The sequence below is a fragment of the Esox lucius genome, chromosome 16 (genome assembly GCF_011004845.1).
Source record: "Esox lucius isolate fEsoLuc1 chromosome 16, fEsoLuc1.pri, whole genome shotgun sequence".
Classification (NCBI taxonomy): Eukaryota; Metazoa; Chordata; class Actinopteri; order Esociformes; family Esocidae; genus Esox; species Esox lucius.
Window position 1 is genome coordinate 24,244,335 of NC_047584.1, and position 21,929 is coordinate 24,266,263.

Consider the following 21,929-nt stretch of genomic DNA (forward strand, 5'->3'; position numbering starts at 1 on the left):
AGCAAGTAAAGCTGTAAAGGCACGTAGAGAACGTGCCTTTGCTTCAGAAACCGAGCAGAAAGAAAGGTTGGAATTGGCAAAGCATGTCAGGATGTTATTGCTGCCGTGTTATTTTCTTCTGACTTACTTGAGTGTCAGCTTGGTGTTGCAGGTGGAACAGGCGAAGCAATTTACACACCAGGCCTTGTTCAGTGCGGACACCACTGGAATACACACAGCACACACATGAATGACATTAGCCTGGGCACCAGACAATACAATCAATGACAACTAGTCTCAAGCAGAGACAAGCTAGTTTCCAGGCCATAGGTAGTTCTATAAAACAATACAAAATATAGCATGTTTTATGTGATGTTAGACTGTCATATCTTACCGTCACCCTCAATGACACGGTTGCAGTGGTAGCAGACATCTCCAAAGAGCTGTAGGCAGGGACAGAGTCAAGAGGCAGGCATGCAATCTATCTATTCATATGTCTTTTGTCTTGACTGTATTGCTGATACACTAGCCAAGCAATTCACTTCAGTCTTCATTTATTGCCTTGCTCCAGTTGCACTTTCACCACCAGGTGGCGCCATAAAACTAGCCAAGGCTGGAGGTCTCATTCACAGTATGCAGTATACAGCAAGATGCAAAACCTTGCTTATGGATAGATGAAATACAGCTCCTGGATTGAGTAACTAAGAAAACACTTGCGCATGAGACTTGTCTTCTCTGGGGATGTGTTGCTATTACCTGGTTGTAGTGAGTCTCACAGTAGGCCAGTCCCTTGCGTTCGTAATGGCGATGGCCCAGGAAGGGTTTCTCACACTTAGCACACACAAAATGCTGAAAAACACAAGTCCCCACGCGACAGGTTAGTACAGACAGACCAACACCGGTCAGTCTGGTCTAGCCTAGTTCAGACTGACCGGTTCAGACAGACCTCGTTAATAGTCAGACTGGACCAGACCAGCCCTCTTAGAAAAAGAGCTGTTGGTCTCTGCGATTAGCGAGTACTAGGGATGTCCACCAGGGGGCAGAGTGCAAAACGGGCCAGACAGTTGGAAACGATGCAGCCAGGACAGGGCTCCCATCAGTCAACCGGAAGCCCTCGCCATGTTAAAGTGTTTTTCACAGTAGGCGTGGTCCCCACGCTCATAATATGGCTGGCCATGAAATGGACACTCACACAGAGCGCATACATGATGCTGCAGGAGGGGCAACAGGCGAGTAAAAAGGGTAGGAATTTGAGGATGGCGGTAAAGAAAAGTTAGAAGGTGGCCGTGGAGTTAAGACAATGAAACAGGAAAGAAGTCCTCCGTTCTGAGATCCAAACATGTCCACAGATGAGAGAAAAAAGTAAAAAGGCTATTTTCAGCCTAACACTCATCTCACATTGTAACTTCTTTCATACATTTCTACTCCACCTGAGACAAACGGTATATTCTGCTTCCTTTTCATACAAAAATAGATGTATTTAAGTAAGCAAGGCTTAGAAACTGCCATCATCATTATGTTCTGCAAAACATTTTGTATTGCTGCACCCACTGAGCAGGTCCAAAGCGTTTGAGTGATGTCGCCATACCTCAACATGCCACTGTTTTCCCATGGCATTGACCACACGGCCCTCGATGGGTCTCCTGCAGGCGCCACAGATGGGAACACCCATCTTGTCATGGCAGGGTAGGCAGTACAGCTCTCCCTTCAGCTCCCGGGCATCAGCTGTCAGCTCCTTACTACAGGGGAGGAAGAAGGACAAAATTATAATCAGTAACTCAAAACAGCAAGAACACATTACTGTTCATCCAGTACTGTGTTTGTTAGTTCATTGTTGAATATTTACAACTCAGTTAACAAACCGGAGTAACCAGGTCTGAGGAGATAAAGACTAACATTTATTTCCTATTATAAGAGTAAAAGTTTGTGAATTTTACTATCTAAACTTCACACTCTATTATGTGGGAGTTACAGAGAAAACTGATCAAAATGGCCTAGCTAAAATCAGATTCCCATGGTTCACTAGTATAGTTAGTGTCGTTGTGTCCTCACACTCATTATCACACAAACTGAAATTGCCCACAATCCGCCAGATGCTCAACTCAGTGGAATCCGATGTGCGCTACATTTAAGGCTATAACTCAACTGGGCGAGTGAAAGGGACTCGTTCTCATTTAATAGGAATTCAGGCCGAATCAAGTTCGGTAGACATGGCATCCCCTGAGGACTGGAGCCGTGCAGGGCTGGAACAGAGAAATGCTGACCTCTCCCCCTTATCTGTGACAGGAAATGCATTAGCATGAGTCATGACAGAGTTAGCGCCATGCCTAATTGGGTGTTCCCTGGTGTGTATGTATGTATGAATGTGTGTGTGTGTGTGTGTGTGTGTGCACATGCGTCTGTTCTGTTCAGCATCCTGCCAACAGTGTGCCCGTCTATGTTTCCTGTCTGGTCTGGGAGAGGTCTACCTTGTTAGGGGGAAAGAAAATGCTACAAAGCACAAACACGCCCAGTGGCAATGTTGCGCAGAGGAATGAGACGTCACACTTCCTGACTGAATATGAATATACTGGTTTTATCACAGCCTCTGCCCCAGGCAAAGGACAGGCTGACAGCTGGATTTTTTTTTTTAAACACAGTCAGTCTTACAGGAAAGGGTAGGTTAGGTTGGAAGTGCCTTTCAACTGTCTGATATGTCATCTTAAAGAGCTACCCTGAGAATTCTATCCTCCTTCCCAGTCTACAGTCTCTTTTCCCTCACCCACTACTCCCTCCCTCTCTACACTACTGAAACTAACCCAGAGGAGTCCCACTATACTGAAATGAAGACTCTGGAGAGACAGTTTTATAACACATTAGTTTAACCACTTAAAGGCTACAGTGTGGTAATAGGTTGCGTCCTGGAGCGTAATAGATATGGACAAAGCCATTAGCCGTGTTTTGAAGCATCAGAATCCCAATGTATTATGGGAAGATTATGACCGATTTATCAATGACAATGAATCTTAATTATGCAAGGTGATTTGTAGAGCGGTCAGTTGTCTGTAGTGGTAAACAAAGAGTTGTTTGGGAGCCAAATTAACGGTTTCTCACAGGTGAATGGAGCCATAACAAAGCCGTCAGTACTGTGGTCAGCCTTGAAAATCCTTAATGTTTGGGGGCAGTCATTCCCCCCGCCCCTGAGTCACATGGAAGCTGGATGCAAAGTTATGTTTACAGTGGGTTGTGTAAAAGTTGATTGCAGATTTGGCAGTGCTTGTGCGGACCACTAAGTTCACGCAGAGGGTGTTTGAAGTTTGTGTGGCGATTTAGCAGTGGTTGTGGCAAGGCTGTTTGCACGTTGTATAAATATTATGTTTGGCTCGTGTGTGTAATGTCAGAAGAGCTGTGGACTGCCGGCACATGTACCCGCAGTTGTTGCAGTTGAAGTGGTCAGGGTGGTAGGGGTCGTTCTTGAACAGAAGCGGCTGCTCTTCGATGATGGCATGGCACTTCTGACAGATGTACTTCCCCAGACCACGAGCCTTCTCGCGGTTGTGACACGGGCGGCACAGGTGCCTGAGAGAGGGAGAAAGAGATGCGTAGGAAGAAAGATTTGCAAGATGCCGTCCCCTTTTCCCATGGCGTTATATCCATACTGTGTTATCTGTGATCCTGTCCAGGTCTCCTGACTGACCTGCCGGCGTTCTTGACGAAGCCCACGTCGGCCAGCACAGCCTGGCAGAGGTCACAGCAGAAGCAGTCCGGGTGCCAGCTGTTGTTCATCGCCTTAATCACACGACCAATAATAAACTCTCCTGAGAGGAGGAAAGGAGGTGTGGAATGATGTCACAGATAGCACACTGGCAAGACTATAACAGAGATTTTTGTTATTAAATTTACAAATAAAACAGACTGCTGTGTCTAGAGCCCAAAGTGAGGAAAGCACAGGAGACCAAACATGGCCTTCACGGTCACTGAGTTGATAATAAAGCTGTGAAGGTGCAGTTCCTCTACTTACCACATTGGTGGCAGCAGGGAGCAAACAGCATCTGAAAGTCGTGCTCGCAGTACTTCCTGCCCTCGAACTGCAGAAGGAGAGAAACATTAGCATCCTAATCGGGCAATAAATAGAACGTACAGCAGCCACAGACACCTTTACGTTTACAAATACGTCTGGCTCTCATCTTCCTTTCAGGCACGAGCTCTGGGCTCCCTAGGGTCAGCTGGAGAAGCGTCTGGCCTCCTGGATGTTACGCTGGCCACTGACCAGCCAGCCGGAGACACACAGACAGCGGAATAGCTGAGAGACAAGCCTTTAATGGGTCGGTAATGCATTAGGCTGGGTTCAGTAAGACTGGGAGTCGGTCTAGCTAATACACTATAAAGTACCGAATATTGAATATGTGACGAGAGGAAGGCCAAGGCTGTAATCGTCCCAGGGGACTTAAGGTTTATTTTAGGCAGCAGTACAGTGTTGTATTGGAGGGGAGGGATAACAGGAAAGGGTAGGATGACATTGTAAGAGGGGTACAGTTGGAGTGCATCACCTCATAGAACAGCCCCTCTGGGAACTGCTGGAAGCACTGAGCACAGACGAAGCAGCCCTCGTGGTACAGCTCCCCGTTGCTGTTGACGATCTTCTCCGCCGGGGCGAAGCCGCTCTTACAGCGCTCACACATCGCGTTGGCCAGGGCGTTGGCCATGTTGCTGAGAGGAGACAGAGAGGAGAGGGTTAACTAGAGAACTGAAAAAAAAAAAGAGAGGAATATGTAGGAACGTCCCAATGACCCAGTGTCACCCAGTTGCGAAAGAACAGCTCATCGCTCCACACAGGACATCCAGCGAGAGGTTGTAGTCTTGGGGGGTTGGGGTGGGGAAATGAGTGACGAGAGCACACATATTCCCTCCCACACACAGAGGGATTCAATGGTCAGTTCCCATAGAACCTTCTGGTGTGTTTGTGTGTGGGTCCAACTATCATAGCTTTAGGCTGGAGACAAAAATGCAGATGTTTTGTTTTCAGAGCTTCAGCATCCTCCCATCTGTCCGCAATTAACTGAGATGTACGATCGTCACGAACAGCCAGCGCCTGGACTGTCTCAAACACTGCCAAGGAACACATGCTTCAGAAACAGCTTCAACAGCAACTTGCGACCATAGTGAAGGAAGGGTATGTCTGACACTCTGTGTACACAGGATGAGTGTATGAGGAGCAGAGAGTGCCTAAGGAGTTCAAATAAAGCCATGCCTCCTTCCAACTCAGAACAACAGGACGGGCTGCTCAAGTCCCTCAAACTCAAGCCCACATTCATGTCACCAGACCTGGATACCAGAGTGTTTTTCCCTCCAAACATGCAGACCCGATGTAATGAAAAGAGAGAAAAAGAGGAGGAGTAGGAGGGGATGGAGGGATTAAAGTGAGTTGCTTTGTTTAAAAGGTCGGAATTCCAGTGTGTGTCCAGGAGACTGGCAGACCCACAAACGCTAATGCGCGAACCTGCACACACACACACACACACACTCACACATGCACACATACACAGCATTATCACAGCATATTAACTCACTGTCCTGAATCTCTCTCTGTGAATTCCAGAGCACACAGACCTAATGACTAGATGTGGAATTGATGCAGAACCTCCGTCAGGGAGTTGTCCAGCTATCATCACACTGTCTGATGTAGTGTGTACTGTAGGAACGGGGGCCATATGTCCATGACCCTGGTGTGACATCAGATGTAGTGTGTACTGTAGGAATGGGGGCCATATGTCCATGACTCTGGTGTGACATCAGATGTAGTGTGTACTGTAGGAACGGGGGCCATATGTCCATGACTCTGGTGTGACATCAGATGTAGTGTGTACTGTAGGAACGGGGGCCATATGTCTATGACCCTGGTGTGACATCAGATGTAGTGTGTACTGTAGGAACGGGGGCCATATGTCCATGACCCTGGTGTGACATCAGATGTAGTGTGTACTGTAGGAACGGGGGCCATATGTCCATGACCCTGGTGTGACATCAGATGTAGTGTGTACTGTAGGAACGGGGGCCATATGTCCATGACCCTGGTGTGACATCAGATGTAGTGTGTACTGTAGGAACGGGGGCCATATGTCCATGACCCTGGTGTGACATCAGATGTAGTGTGTACTGTAGGAACGGGGGCCATATGTCCATGACTCTGGCGTGACATCAGACAAAACAAAGGACTCAGAATGCCTGCCTTGGCCCCGCTGAGAGGAAGCAACAACAAACCTCAAGCATTTCCCCCAGAGACAGGGAGACTATTATAAATTTGTTTTGCTGATTGGTGAATAACTTTATAAGTTACTGTGTTTCAGCGAGAGAGAAACATAAACCTTTTGAAATGATGACACCCCTGTTTTGTGTTTGTATGTGTTGTTTCTATATGTGTTTACAGACCAGAATGTCTTCATATCAGACTAACTGACACAGGTAGGAACTTCTAAATGTATTTCACTATAGTCCTTATATTTAACTTAGGACCTTCAAGCCAGTTCTGGCACCTTTTCACTCTTTCCCTCCAATCAGGGACTAACTTAGACCTGGGACACCAAATATCAAATGTCATTTTGTTTCCATGACAATGAAAATGTTACAGCAACACAGCTTGTGTTGTTACAAATCTGCAATGCGTAGAATGCAGAAAAGAACATACTCAATTTAACACAGTAGGCAATCAACTGTGCTGAATAATAAGGCATACAAAAAATGCATTAGCAGTTAGTATTGTCCTTCAATTTTAAAGAAGGCGATGCGGGTCCGTTTGCCACTCACCACATCATAGCCCTTTAACAATGGGGCTAACCCAATAACAATCACTAAAGATCCAGCTGTACCTACATGGCAGAATGATATCATGATCATGAATCCCGTGGCAAGTTATTTAGCAAACTCTGCTGGAACATTTGTACTGCAGAAACGCCACTAATCAAACAGGTCCATTACTAATGATGAGTTGAATGAAATGGTATTTACATGAAACAAATGTTGGGGAGTAAAATTTATTTTATTTAGTAAAAGTGACCCATGATGTGGTTTATGCATTTCAGTGGACCTTGAACACAAGTAAAAAACACAAAAACACAGGAGAACTTGTAGACCTTTTCTAAGTTGGGTTCATTTAATTATCATGTAGCACACAGAACTAGTCTCCGGACCTCGTAAGTTAAAAAACAAATTATTCCTGACTTGTAGCATTTGTACCCGTTGGGTCAAAAGAAACTGAACGGTCTGCAAAATGAACAATAGAATCTGAGGAATGCAAGGATCGGGCCAGAATAATCCTCAAAATGTGTGACTCTCAGTTCCTTCTAAACTCGCTAATGGTTAGCATTCCAGACATTTTCATTGAGACTGGAGACCAGGTTGAAATATTTTCAGTTATGGAAGATTTTCAGTTATTATCACTATTGACAAGGGCAAAACATAAACCCCACATACTGTATATTTAGCTGTTCCTTATCCCCTAGATCCCTTCCTGTCACACACAAATACACTTCTGAAGCCTGCCAGCATATTTCACTTTGCATTACAACCTCTGGCAGCACTGAAATAGCCCAGGGTCTCGGAGCCACAACCTCCCACCCCACCATGTCATGATGAACTGTGAAATAACACCAGCCAATTGTCAGTTTATGTCAAATCATTAAACTGTTCCTAAGCCTGATCTAATACCGGAATTCTTCACATTCTGAAAAAAAAAGCCAGCAGTCACTGGGAAGCAGGAATTGCTATGCCCCAACCGGAGAAACAGAACCTAATGTACACTGCTCAGAGGGCACACTAATATGTAATGAGGTCACTGGATCCCATAGGTGAGTGAGAGATCTACACCAGGGATACACTCAATCTGTTTGCACACACCTCCTGCCCCCGTGTGAGTGTGAGTCGCGTCTCTCTGACTTACAACCGCGCGTAGAAGTCACAGAACTCCTTGTAGACTTTGACGTCGCTGCGTCTCCTCTGAGACTTGGAGACGGGCAGCTCTGCCTCCCCGCCGAAGGCATGAGGATGACCGTTGACCTCTGCGGGATGGGGTTCAAGCTCAGGGGCCTCGCCATTCTCCGGAATGGTTGGGGGCAACTGACGACTATGGACTGGTACCTCCATGGATCCGCTCCAAGTCCAAGACGCCCTGTCCCGGCCCTATCTTCCCAACGCAGCCTTTCCCCCCGGGAGCAACACAATCTGAAGGCCAGGAGAGGTAGTCCAGAGAAGAGACCTGAGCAGCACTGAGAAGGAGACTAACTTCCCTGACTTCACACAGATCTCCGATTGACCTCCCTACCTCCCTCTGCTTCTCCCTCGCTCTGTCCTTTTAATCTCCCTGGCTCACACTCATTCACTTTCATACTGCCTAAAGTGTCTTTCTCTTGCCCTCCCTCTCCCTAACTCTGTGGGTCACATCTCTTCCCTCCCACTCTCTCTCTCTCTTTCTCTCTGTTAAGGGGGTGTGTCTTTCGAACTTGGAGCCAGCCTAGCCACTGACCTACAGCAGAACTGACAGAGGTAATTGTGATACTGTGAAGTGCACACCCTCACACACACATTGAACTTAGCTAAACAGATGAGGTCATCCAAATTGGTTTTTTACAATCCTAATCCTAACCTTACCTAATGCTAATCTTAACCTAACCTAACTCAAAAACATAACCTTAACCCTGAAACCATCCCACTAATTACGGTAATATCAAATATTACCCTTTTTCACGTTCTCCTCTTTAACATTTCTGTCCTCATTTATATAGGAAAACCCAAACATGCACAAACATACACAATCTCTTCTACATTATTTCTTCCAGGACAGAAACAGATGGTTTGGCTCAGGTCATGTGTTTGGTTATGTGTACAGTGTGTGTGTGTGTGTGTGTGTGTGTGTGTGTGTGTGTGTGTGTGTGTGCGTGTATGTGTCAGAGATCCACTGCATGGATTTGAGTCAAAAACGCTACAAACTGAATTGAGCAACTGATACACAAGGGGGCTTATGGAATGAAACATGGACCCTGCCATTTGAAAACATGATGAAAAAATAAACGCCATGGCGTCCATATTCTGCCAGTTCTTTTCTATTGAATAAACACAAAAATATAGTATAAATTGATAAAAATGAGTACACCACTGCTCTAAACCAGCAGAGGAAAGACAGTTGTTTATGTAGCTATAACTCATTCCCTGGACGGCTCTGACTGCCTCTCCTTGTACACTCCTAAACAAGCTAAAACCCAGGATAATAACTCTGCATGAGAGAGTCAAATAATTCAGACTCCTTGGGAACATAGTCGTCCTCTTTAAGAAAAACCATGTCTGGATAAAAAACCTTGTCCCTCCGTTTACTTTAAAATCCTGCCTCCTAATCTCAATCTCAGCCTGTGTGTTTCTTCAGCATCTAGTAATGTCGACACGTCTCCCTCCACAGAGTACCGAAGACTGTAAACCAGAAGTGCAGAGGCATTCCCTCTCTGCTATTCCGGTCTTCAGTCTGTTTCCATCATTCTACAAATAGACACCCGGGAAAGTCTCATCTCCAAACTAGGAGCTGGCAGCTGACGCCTGCCCCGGTGTGTGTTAGTGTGCACGGGTATGCGTCATTCTGCTAGGTGCAAATTCACTCATTACTACCATTGAAACGTTCCAAAAAAAGAATAGCACAAAGTGGCCACAGGACAATGGTGATGGTGGGCGGGAACACAACAGGAAACCCTGTTGAGCTGCCAGCCTGATTACAGCTGATTATACATTGGGAAGGAGGAGGGGAGAAGAGGACAACAGAAGAAATGAGAGGAGAATAGTGGAGAGAATTCAACAGAATATCTATATGGTCATGTCATTTTGGCACTAAACTATTCCTGGCTACACGGTTTACATTCCACAACAACAGGAGGAGCTTCTCTCTCGCACATCCAGGGTTTATTGGCATGGGACACGTTTGTTTACATTGCCAAAGAAAGAGGAAAAACAAGGGAAATACATGATACATTATTAACTATGTACAATGTCATAATGTGCCAATCTTTCAAGTATGAATGACAAGGGAACTGATAGAAAGAAATGAATATTGATTATGTTCACTATGTTGTTTGTGCTTCACAGGTGACCCTTTAAACATGGCAACGATTCACAAATCTTGCTGCTGTATTTGCACATTGGGATATTTTTGACCAACAGATTCTGTTCATCAGTGTTTGATCTGTTGTCCAATTCTTTGTGGCTCCATGGGAAATATGTGTCTTAAATGTGAATTTACATTTTCAGGAGATTCGGAAGTGCAGCTCAGTTTCCATCAAATTTTGTGGGTAGTGTGCAGCACCTATGGCAGCTTTTCTAAAAAGTAAGGCCATGCTTACGGATCTGTAAACAGTCATATATTTTCTGAATTTCTGGTCAGTCACAATAGACATCTGGACTTCATTAAAAACTGATGTTTCTCTCTTTCAACGTCAACTCACTATTAGGAGCTACACTATAAGTTATAAATACATTTCATAGAGTGAAAGTATTGAGTGCAGTTGAGTTATACATTGTATGACTTATTGTCATGACAAACAAATAGGGGCAATAAACAAACACAGCATCTTATCTAAAACACAGGGAGACAGATTTAGAGATTCAGAGAGATCTGTATGAATTAATGTCTGTCTACATTTTAGTGTGTGTGTGTGTGTGTGTGTGTCTATGGGCTCACCATTAGTCTATAATTATGGAGGCCATCGAAAGGGGCACTCAGAGGGCTACTGCCAAAACATGTCCTCAGCAACTGTCAACAACAGACACGGTGGCTGTGAGGAACATTCTCTGTGTTGGGACATGGCTCTGCAGAACTCTAATGAAATCCAGTCAACAAAACAAACCTAACTAACTAGCTTTAATCCTAAACTGACATCCATGCACACACATTCGGTATTCATAGTGAAATGAAAATCAACGCAAAATGAAAAGGTATGAACTGTATGGCATTTATTCATTCTTTTGCTGCATTGTATGTCTTCTAGCAGGTGTACTTTCTCTTCTGGATGATGAAGTCTAGGGCTACTCTACAACACCAACAGCCAGACAGAAGGCATCAGTCTGTGCAGGGAGGCTTTGACTAGATGAAGCACAGCAATGGACAGAAGTGATATTACATAGCAGGTTAGAAGATCACAGCAGGTTAGGAGAATATCCATATTAACAGGCTGGGATTTTGGGTGAAGATTAGGAAAACAGTTAGAATTAGCTACAACACTACAGTTGTCCCACACAAGATTCCCATGTGACTTTTAGTCTGTGGCTGTATTTAGACCCAACTAAGCAGGGCCAACTCAGCTAGAGAGAGAAACCCTGCCATCTGGGGGTCTGATGTGGGCATGGAGGTGACAGAAATGACTCTTCGGGACTGTATCTTTTCCGTGAGAATATTTATTTGTTGTGATTATGTGGTTGTTGATGATGATGATTACAGGAAACAGCTTTAGATGGGTACAACATCAATACAAAGATCACACAAAGATCTGATAGGGATAAAAATAAAGACTTGTGCTGTGACAGACTGACCTTAAATCTGTGTAAAGGTTTATTCCCTGAGCTTTACAAAGCAGTGCAAGCTGTGGACACATGTTTGGAGAAGTAGATGTTAAGGCAGACAGCCATGACGGCCTCCCAGGGGTTATTTGTCTAGTGCACGTTCCAGAGTAAATACAGAGCCTATAAACTCTATATCCCCTTAAGCCTTTTCACATTTGGTTGTGTTATCGCCCCATAGATTTTTCCCCACTCATCTACACACATGTATATATATTTTTTTTTTATTATTATTGTGAAATTAAAACTAATAAGTTAATACTTAGTGATGGGTTCCTTTGGCAGTAATTACATCTGTGAGTGTCTTGGGATTGGTCTCTGCAAACTTTGCACACCTACATTTGGGAATATTTCATTATTCTTTATAGAACTTGGTCAAGTTCCTTGAGTAGCGTCAACAGAGAGCAGGCTTCTGGTCATGTAAACATTTTCTTTTGGATATGGATTGAGAATATGACTGGGCCACACTAAGCCATTTGTCTTTTTATTCCTCAACCACTCCACTTTAGCTTGTCTGTGGTAATTCAGGTAATTATGTAGACGGCAGCAGAGTATCCAAAAATTATTTTGGGAAATGTTTCCAATAACTTTGGAAAGTGCATCAGTCCCTTGATGAAAACAAACATCCCCATAACACGATGCTACCATCACTATTCTTCACAGCAGAGAGGGTGTTCATTGAGTGATGTACCATGTTGGGTTTCAGCCTAACAAAACCTTAGGATTAAGGCCAGAAACGTCCATTTTAGTTTCACAAGACCACAAAGCTTAATGCCACATGGCTACAGAATGTCTTGCTCATTCTTTGGCATCATTCAAAGAGGGTTCAAGATGGATTTTCTTTATGAATGATTTCCTTTTTGCCACCCTACCATACAGGCAAAATGGTGGAGTGCTTAAGATATTGTCATATACATACTTTGACCAGTCTTCGTTATGAAAGCTGAAGTCATTTTCATCACTACAAAGGGTAGAAGCCAATTACCTTGGTGTGGGATTTTGACGCGGGTTGGTTGCACATTAGCACATTTTAGATTATAAGGGGTAAGTTATCCAAGTAACTTATTTCAGCATTATATTTTTTATTTATAACCTACTTCTACTAATGATAACTACCCTAAAATGTGCTGTTTGGTGAGTAGTAAAATGGGAATGAATAAAAATGTAAATCCACAACACTCCGACACTGACACAACAAATGTGAGAATGTTCTATGGGCTTCTATAGGCAGTGTTCATACTGCAAAGATCCCCAATGCAACACATAATAAGCCACAGCAAGCAGCAGTAACACGAAAACACACAATAAACTGAAGAACCAGAATCAGCACTGGTGAGATGACTAAAGTCAAACTGAATAGCTGTATATTATTCACTATGGTGATGTAATTTCCTGTTGGTGAGTGAATTGTGCAACAGCACAGCTGAAATGTCTCATTGCTCAACCACACTACTGCACACCTGGGTCAGGGAGAGAGGGGTTTGCCCACCATCCCATATTGACCTTCCAAACCTCTCCCCAGTCCCAGTAGGCCCAAGCGGCTAACCAGAGCTTCCCAGGACTCCTTCAGGCTTCCAGGCAAATTGTTCCTATATGTGTAGTAATTGTTTAGTTGCGATAGCCGTCACAGCCATAACACAACAGTAACTGTGTACTTTGTCCTCCCTGACTGAATACAGCCGCGATACGTTTCCAGGACAACGCTGAGGTCTAAATGAGGGCTCGGTACACAGACCAGAGTGGAGCTACAGGCTAAAGTCTTCTAGGCTGCTAGTAATAAGGACAATTCTAACTAAACAAGCCCCTCTTTCCTCCTGCACTGTGTCAACAGTAGCTATGGTGATGGAGAAATAGAATATCTGTGCCAGCACAGCAACGTGTGGAAAACAGGCGTATGCCCCCCAAACAGCTCAAAAAAGCTCTGAAAAACTGAAGTAAGGTAAGGCGATCTTACATGTGCTAGTTCCCTTCATACCCAGTGTATGCTACAGTACCTCACAGACGAACAGCTCAATTCCCTCACGTTTGTGCCGTGTTTCCAACATCCCTAAAACCTCCGCCCTGTCCCTATGACCCCTTGGCATGACTTCACCGTTCCATTTCCTGTTGAGAGCAGAATGAGACGAGGATGTGTGGCAACCAGAGATAGGAGCTGTGAGGTTGTGTGTGAAGGACAAACCGCACAGTACTGACGAACGTCTACAGCCCAACACTGTCACAGCAGAGATACCTGCTGACTTTATGTTCCGTCACTAGCTTGGTTCTGCTGACCCGGCACCCCAGGGCAGTGAAAGGCTGGCTTGTGTGTGTATCGTATGGCTGTTCCTTGGGACGGTGTATTCCGTTTCTGCAGCAGCATCCTGTCATTCTCAGGTCTCCTTATTAAAGAGCTCCCTCTGCATTCCTCAAATAACAGACCTCTGATCCCAGCGGGAAAGAGGGAGAGAGACGAGCACAGAGAGGAGGAGAGGTTGTCAGAAAGAGAGGAGGAAAAGGTATTTTTCAACATGCCGCTTCATTTGTCGTAAGTTGTACTGCTGGAACAGCAAGGTCAAAACCCACAGTTAATTCCAAACACGTTACACACGCGGGCTTTACTCTGACCGGGTTCACGTCACACACACGCGGGCTTTACTCTGACCGGGTTCACGTCACACACACGCGGGCTTTACTCTGACCGGGTTCACGTTACACACACGTTCTTTACTCTGACCGGGTTCACGTTACACACCCAGGCTTTACTCTGACCGGGTTCACGTCACACACACGCGGGCTTTACTCTGACCGGGTTCACGTCACACACACGCGGGCTTTACTCTGACCGGGTTCACGTTACACACACGTTCTTTACTCTGACCGGGTTCTCGGCCTCTCTACAACACCACGGAAACAAATGGCCAGTGACTCAGGGAATGTATTCAGGGATTAACTGCATCATACCCCACTACAGCTCCCTGACCTGCTGCCTGTGCAATCTGGCTACTTGGCACACTTGGCTCTTCTCCATACAGGATACTCCTCTAGCGCTTTACGGAAAAGGGCTAAGACTTTTCCGTTTCCATCATTGGCCCACAGCTCCGGCAGGCAGATTCTTCCCTTGGGGCCAAAGCCAGGCCGCTAGTGCGCTAGGAGCTAGCATTTGCTTAACAATGGCTAACTATGAACTTTGACACCTTCTCAAAAAGCCACCGTGTTGACTAGATGTTGATTCTGCTGATCCAGAGGAGTTACTGTCAGCCCTGCTGTGCAAACAGTGTGTCTACTAAAACATAAGGGTGTCTACACTAATACATTGGCAGGGGTCTAGCCTGAATGCTAATTGTCTGAAAGCAGTGATATATCAGACCATATACCACAGGTATATCAGATCGTTGTTTTAATCTTCTAAGTATCAGAGAGGAGTTCTCACCTGAGGCTGTCGGTTGCTATGTTTCCATAGCTGTCAGGTCTCTCCTGTCTTCGTCTGTACAGGTCTGAGTTAGACAACTCCTTCAGCCGCAGAGAGTTCATCACCCCTGTCCCTTCCTTCCCCGCGGTCCGCCGGGGCAGATATACACTCACAGTTTACCCTCCCTGCGTGATCAGTAGGTCCCAAGGCCTGACGGTCAACAACCACAATTGACCCCCATAAAGTTTCCTGTCCAAACCCAGAATGGCAGCTCACACCTGGGGAGCCCAGAGCAGATTAGTCCCCTCTCTCCCCAGGAACAGCAGGCTACTACATTCCACACTCCCTCTCTCCTTCAAACACAATCACACCTCCGGGCACAAACCCAGAGGAATGACCTATCAGGGGTGTGGCTCTGATCCAACACACCTATCAGCTCCTTGGCTCCGCCCACTCCTCAACCTCTGGGCAGGTAGACAGAGAAAGGCAGAAAGACAGAGAGACAGGAGAGATAGGAGAGACTGGAGAGATACACAGGTTCGTCGGTAGACTGCCCAGTCCCCTTGCGTTTTTCGCTCTCCTTCTCCCCCTCTTTCCTTCTTCCTCCTAGCCTGTCTCTCCCACCCCCATTTCTGTTCTCTTTCTGCTGGTCATTGTGCGAGGCTGCCCAAAGACACACCTCTTCTGATAGGATATCAGTATCCACGAGAGAGAGAGAGAGAGAGAGAGAGAGAGAGAGACAGGGGAAAAGAACAACAAAGAGTGGAAGAAGGAGAATGAGAGGAGAAAAGAAAGACACAGAAAGAGGAAAAGACAGGGACAGACAGGAAGAGAGAGAAAGACAGAAAGAGGGGCACATTCCGGTGATCAGTGCAATGTGGGGATTAGCGTCTGTTGATAGGTTGTTGATAGGTTGTTGATAGGTTGTGTCTCACAGTTTCTGTCTCTGCATCAGCCTGCCTTAAAGAGAGAGGGGGTTCTGAGGTTGAAGAGGCTGTGTTTCCTGTCCATTGTTCAGTTAATTAATAAAAACAAATGCTCACAGAGTGGCCACTTCACAGGCCTAAACTGATGAAAGTGATGTATTAAAAAAGACTGTTTAACTGTTTATCAACATATTCTCTCAGATGTGTGTTTGTGTAGTGGGTATGTGTGTATTCTGCTGTCTGCTTGATGTCTACTGAACTACACACACTGAAGGCACATGTTCTAAACGTTACATTGAAGTTCTCAAAACAATCACACCCTAACGTTTTCCTGTTTGTGTTGGTTCCCGTGCGAGTGTGTTTGCGTTCATGCATGCTTGTATTCAGGTTACGACAGCCAACATCGCAATCCTAAACCCCACCCATATCAGACCACTGTCAATCTGTAGACCAACCTCAGAAAAACCTAATCAGCCACATACCGTTACCTCCGTAAAAATTGTCAAAAAAACTAGAGACAAACAAGAGAGAGACAGAGAGAAAAGAGAGGTAAGAGATTTAACAGAGGTCTGAAAAAGAGAACCAGAGCCAGGAAGTTCCTGGTGTGGTTTCAGAACCTTCTAGACTGGCCTATATTTTGTTTTGGGCTCATATGCAAGCACAACATGTAAGACAGACGGGCCAATGAGCCAGACCAATAAGGTATACTGGAAGCTTAACAGCAATTAAACAACAAGACACAGGCACAAGGACCACCACTGTCCAAAAATGAAATGAAATGCTATACTTGCCATGTACTAGTCGAGTTGTGAGACTGGCTCATAGAATTAGGAAATACGATCTGCCTACAGAACATTTTTAGAATATGTTATATGGAGACTGATACTGTTCCTCTTCTTCTGAGGATGCTTGCTATTGGCTACTATTGTAAGACAAGGAAGTATATGTGTGTTTGTGTGTGTATGTGTGTGTGTGTGTGTGTGTGTGTGTGTGTGTGTGTGTGAACGAAAATATGTCTGTGCTATAAGGATAGTTTTGTCTCTAGAGTCAACACACCCAACAGCTTTCACCTTTTCTGGCCTGCCTTGACCTGAAATACATTCCTCACTGCCACAGACACACACACAGAATTCAGGCATGTATCTACTACACATGAATAACAAGCTATCACCAGCTCACTATAAAAGATATGACCTGTGAGAAGATGTGAGGCTTCATAATAAAAGTGCATGGCTGTTATTAGAGACTAGGCAAATGGCCAAAAGGACAGCTTTATGAGGGTGCTACTTCTGTTTCATGACAAACGAAGAGTCAGAGACGTCATAACCATAACACACACACAGAGACAAGCAGACAGATGGAGAGAGAGACAATGACACAGAGACAGACAGATATATGGATGGAGAGAGCAGGTTATGAAAAGAGAGATTGAGCGAGACAGACAGAGAGAAAAGAGAGACAGACAAACAGATCAAAAGACAGATCAAGAGAAAGTGATGGAAAGAGAGATTGAGAGAGAGGAAGAGAGAGAGGAAGAGAGAGAGATTGAGAGAGAGACAGAGAGAGAGGAAGAAAGGCGCGAGGCCAGAGGCTATAGGAATACCAGCAGGGCACGACGATGAATTGCGTTTAGCTGGAATGTGATGACTGGCTGGAAGACACACACACAATCAGACAGACCAAGTCACACGCACATACTCAGACACACACACACACATATTCCTTCAGGTTTTTCTAAATGCTTCCTTTGTAGCCAGTATGTTCTCCTCCAGGTCAGAGGTGAGCTACACACCACCTGATGAAAGCTCTGCCTCAGGGCAGTACTCTGATTAACTGTCCTGAGATTCATCATTTCTTCCTTTATAATTTATAATTTATATGAAACAAGGTGACAAGTTTGCAAATATTTATAAAGAATTATCCAAATGTATGTGCTCACTGATGTATGTTGCTCTAGACAAGAGATTCTGTGTAAATACTTAAATGTAAAAGTACATATTCACCAAAAATAAATCACCCAGTATTACAATGGAACGTGTCCAAATCCAACATAACATGAAGATACTGCCACTTAATGGACATTAAATGGTACTGCCTGTCTTCCAAATAACAGGTTTAAAAATAATTTATTTCAAAGAGATTTTGGGCTGCTGTCTCTGGAACCCACATTTTGGTGCAAACAAGGTTCATATGGTCCACAGCTCTATCCTACCACATCCATCTTAACATCCTTCCTCACTGTGTAATCTAATTTAGAAAAGCATTTGAAAAGACAAAAACACGTTTAATCAATGGGAAGAACCGCACAAGAATTTCAAGATGACTTGACCAGATCGGATGCAAACAGACATTGTAGCAGGAATTTCCTACAAAACAGAATACAAAATATGAATATCTTACCAAATGATTAAGCCTGGCTGCTGTGAGGTCGCTGGTGCTGTCACTTCTATAGTCTTTACAGTGTCAGTCAATATCTCTCCCTCTGTCCCTCACCCTCTCTCTCTCCCCCTCTGTCCTTCTCTCTCTCTCTCTCTCTCTCCCTCTGTCCTTCTCTTTCTGTCTCTCCCTCTGTCCTTCTCTCTCTCTCCCTCTGTCCTTCTCTCTCTCACTCTTCCTCTGCCCTTCTCTCTCTCTCCCTCTATCCTTCTCTCTTTCTCTCTCTCCCTCTCTCCCTCTGTCCTTCTCTCCCTCTCCCTCTGTCTTTCTCTCTCTGTGTTGCTGTCATTTCTAGTGTCTTTACAGTGTCAGTTAATATATCTCAGCCACATCACTTCCTGTTTGGCTGACTGGAAGGCCTGCCGTGGTTGGCCTGATAACGAACAACATGTGCATGTGCTTCTGTCTGTGTATGTGTGTTTGTGTGGTATATGACTGTCTCACAGGCTACCATTAGGGTGCAGTACAGTGACTGAGGACAGAGGGTTAGAGGTGGAAAGAGCATGCTGTGTCATACAGTAGGGTCAGCACCGTGGAAATGGTTTGTGAGAATGACAACATATCATCTCAGCTCCAGTATTAAACTCATGTCACCACTGCAACTGTCAACTGTGACCAGCGAACAGCGATGTTTACATCGCAACCACCCACACGACAAGACAGACATTCGATGCAGGAGTCAGCCGCCATTGCAGACGGGGTGAGTAACATCACCTGGCTAGTTAGAATTAGCTCCATAATTCACACTGCTGTCTTGATGTCAGTCGGTGAACCTGTGACTAATGATGTTCAGTGGCATTCCACTGCAGAACATAGAGATGGAGACCAGGCATGGTTAGCCTCAGTAAAGAGACAGGATTCAGTCTCAATACAGAATCTGCTAAATCTTGTGATACTCGTATGGCCCTAGTTTATTATGACTATGCCTAGCTGCGCTTTATGAAATTTTATTTTATTCAAGGTTACTACTCTATTGAAATACTACTTTGTTCAAATCTGTGAATATACTGGGCAGGAAAAGAGAGTATACAACCTTTCCAAAGAAGTTGGGGTGCTGTGTAAAATGCATAGAAACCAGAATGCAATGATGTGCAAATCATTTATCCCCAGATTGAATTGAAAATAGTAAAAAGATAACCTATCAACATATCAGGCCTTCCCTGAAAAAGACGTTGTCTGGATGACAGCATATGCTGCTCCAAAACCTGTATATATTGTTCAGCATTAATGGGGCCTTCACAGATGTGCAAGTCACCGATGCCATGTGCCCTAATGCACTCCCATACCATCACGGATGCTGGCTTTGAACTGTGTACTGATAACAAGCCGGATGGTCACTCTCCTCTTTAGTCCTGAAGACGCAGCATCCATGATTCCCAAAAATTATTTCTAATTTTGATTTGTCAGATCACAGTTTTACACTTCCCCTCAGTCCATCTAAAACAGACCTGGGCAAGATAAGGCCCCCGGGCCGGATCCGGCCCCTTGAGTCATTCTATCGGGCCCACGATACATCCAAAACTTTTAAAATAATAAAAAAGAAAAAATACCTGACCAGGTCTGCAGATTACGTTACTTTATTTAGGGTTGTATATTTATTTATTTTCAAATTAAAGTCCTGGTAGTAAATACAGTAGTATCATACAGTCTGTTTAAAATACCTTCAAGTTGAAACAAGGTATTTCCGTTGCTATGATACGGACCAGCACCACAATCCACGCCCGGAAGTTATCATTTGTACGTACTATACGCAATTGATGGCTAGCGATCTCTGGAAATTAGCCTAAGAAAGTTGATAACGAAAGTAGGGTATTTAAAAAACTATTGACAGGAAAATATTTATTTGCAGATGTCGCAGGTAAAGCAACATATTATTAGCTTAATATGTTAAGCTAACGTCACAGTTTTTAAAGAGTACAATTTGCAGAGGCACATCCAGAGCAAGTATGCAGCGAAATACAAAAAATGTCACCCGATGCTACAATTCAACACGTCCAAGCCTCACTGATGAACATCTTGCAGCAGTAACGCACACTGCTTCAACAGAAAAGACTCCTGACTTCACCTCACTTGTCAACGCCCATACGAGGCTCTCCTGTTAATATTGAGTGAGTAGCCCTAAAAGTTGATTTCTTGGGTCTGGGCTGCTGGAATCGCTGTCGTTAAAAGCACGTAGTAGAAAAATATACTGTATGAAGTTAGATGACGGCAATTATACCAACATTTATTTGAGTGAAAATCTTCAGAAGTGATTTCATAGACTTATGTCTGCCCTAATAACTATTATACCTATATAGCTGTTATACACTATACCTTATGTAATGTAGCTTACTCTGTTGAGTTGAAAGTTAAGTTTTATGGCAAATATGTGTTGCAACATTTCTGTTGAGTAATAACCCTAAAAAGGGATTATTTTTAGGCCTTTGCCTGCCAGTTGTTAACAGAAAATAATTTTAAAAACATTGTTAAAGTAAATTAAGTTCAATTATGAAAACGGTGTTGCATACAAAATAAATATGCATAAATATAATATGCAAGTTTACAGAGTTAGCTATGTTGTGTGTTTTTTAGGCATGTTGGTAAAAAAAGTAATCTGGCCCACGATGCTCTCTGGCATTTTCAGTGTGGCCCCCCAGTGAAAAATATTGCCCACCCCTGATCTAAAATGAGCTTGGGCCCAGAGAAGGCAGTGGTGTTTCTGGATCTTGTTTATATATGGTTTCTTCTTTGCATGGTAGAGTATTAACTTGCATTTGTGGATGCAGCAACGTACCGTGTTCACAGACAAATGGTTATCAGAAGTGTTCCTGAGCCCAAGCAGTGATTTCCACAACAGAATCATGTCTCTTTTTAATGCAGTTCTGCATGAGGGCCCGAAGATCGTGGCCATCCAATATTGCTTTGCGAGATTTCTACAGAGATTTCTCCAGATTCTCTGAATCTTTTAATTATATTATGTACCGTAGATGATGAGTTACTCAAACTCTTTGCAATTTTACATTGATAAACGTTATTCTTAAATTGTTGCATTATCTGCCTGCGCAGTCTTTTACAGAGTGGTGAACCCGTCCCCATCCTCAGTTCTGACAGACCCATCCTCTCTAGAATGATCTTTTAATGCCCAATCATGTTACTGACTTGTTCCCAATTTATGTAATTAGCTGTTTGATATTCCACCCAGTATAGTTTTTTAACACTACACAACTTTTTCAGTCTTTTGTTTTTTCTGTTTTCCTCTGTTTCCTCCAGCTTTTCTGAAATGTGTTGCTGGCCTCAAATTCAAAGGGAGCATATCTTTTTCAAGAAACAATAAAATGGCTCAGTTTCACCATTTGATATGTTGTCTTTGTACTATTTTTTTATTGCATATAGGGTTTAAATGATTTGTATATCATTGCATTCTGTTTTATTTACATTTTACACAGTGTCCAAACTTTTTGGGAAACGTGTAAAATATAGGGACATATTCTTCTTATCAGCTACGGTATTGGATCAGAAGTAGATCTGATATCCAATGCAGAAGTAGATCTGATGAGAAAGAAAGAAAGATAGAAAGAGTGGAAGAGACTGTGAGATATACAGTAAAAAATGAGAAAGAATAAGAGATTCTCTCTTACACTGTACATATATTTATT

The 21,929-nt window shown here is 44.0% G+C and overlaps 1 protein-coding gene across 8 annotated transcripts in view; it reads right to left on the reverse strand.

Annotated features, from left to right (window-relative positions):
- The window catches only part of LOC105016385 (LIM and senescent cell antigen-like-containing domain protein 1), a 28,716-nt gene that overhangs the window by 3,246 nt on the left and 3,541 nt on the right, over positions 1-21,929 (reverse strand). The window contains exons 1-9 of one of the 8 annotated variants that reach the window (XM_010880183.4): positions 7,895-8,556; positions 4,509-4,668; positions 3,980-4,046; positions 3,656-3,776; positions 3,388-3,537; positions 1,568-1,718; positions 736-828; positions 374-422; positions 128-203 (exon numbers count right to left, since the gene is read on the reverse strand). In XM_010880183.4, the coding sequence (XP_010878485.1) occupies positions 128-203; positions 374-422; positions 736-828; positions 1,568-1,718; positions 3,388-3,537; positions 3,656-3,776; positions 3,980-4,046; positions 4,509-4,668; positions 7,895-8,097 (1,070 nt within the window). In that variant the 5' untranslated portion in view covers positions 8,098-8,556. Of the gene's footprint in view, positions 1-127; positions 204-373; positions 423-735; positions 829-1,567; positions 1,719-3,387; positions 3,538-3,655; positions 3,777-3,979; positions 4,047-4,508; positions 4,669-7,894; positions 8,580-9,321; positions 9,548-14,953; positions 15,516-16,649; positions 16,744-18,258; positions 18,386-21,929 lie in introns of those variants that run through there. The other 7 variants (XM_010880189.2, XM_010880186.3, XM_010880184.5 and 4 more) reach the window with 7 other exon arrangements.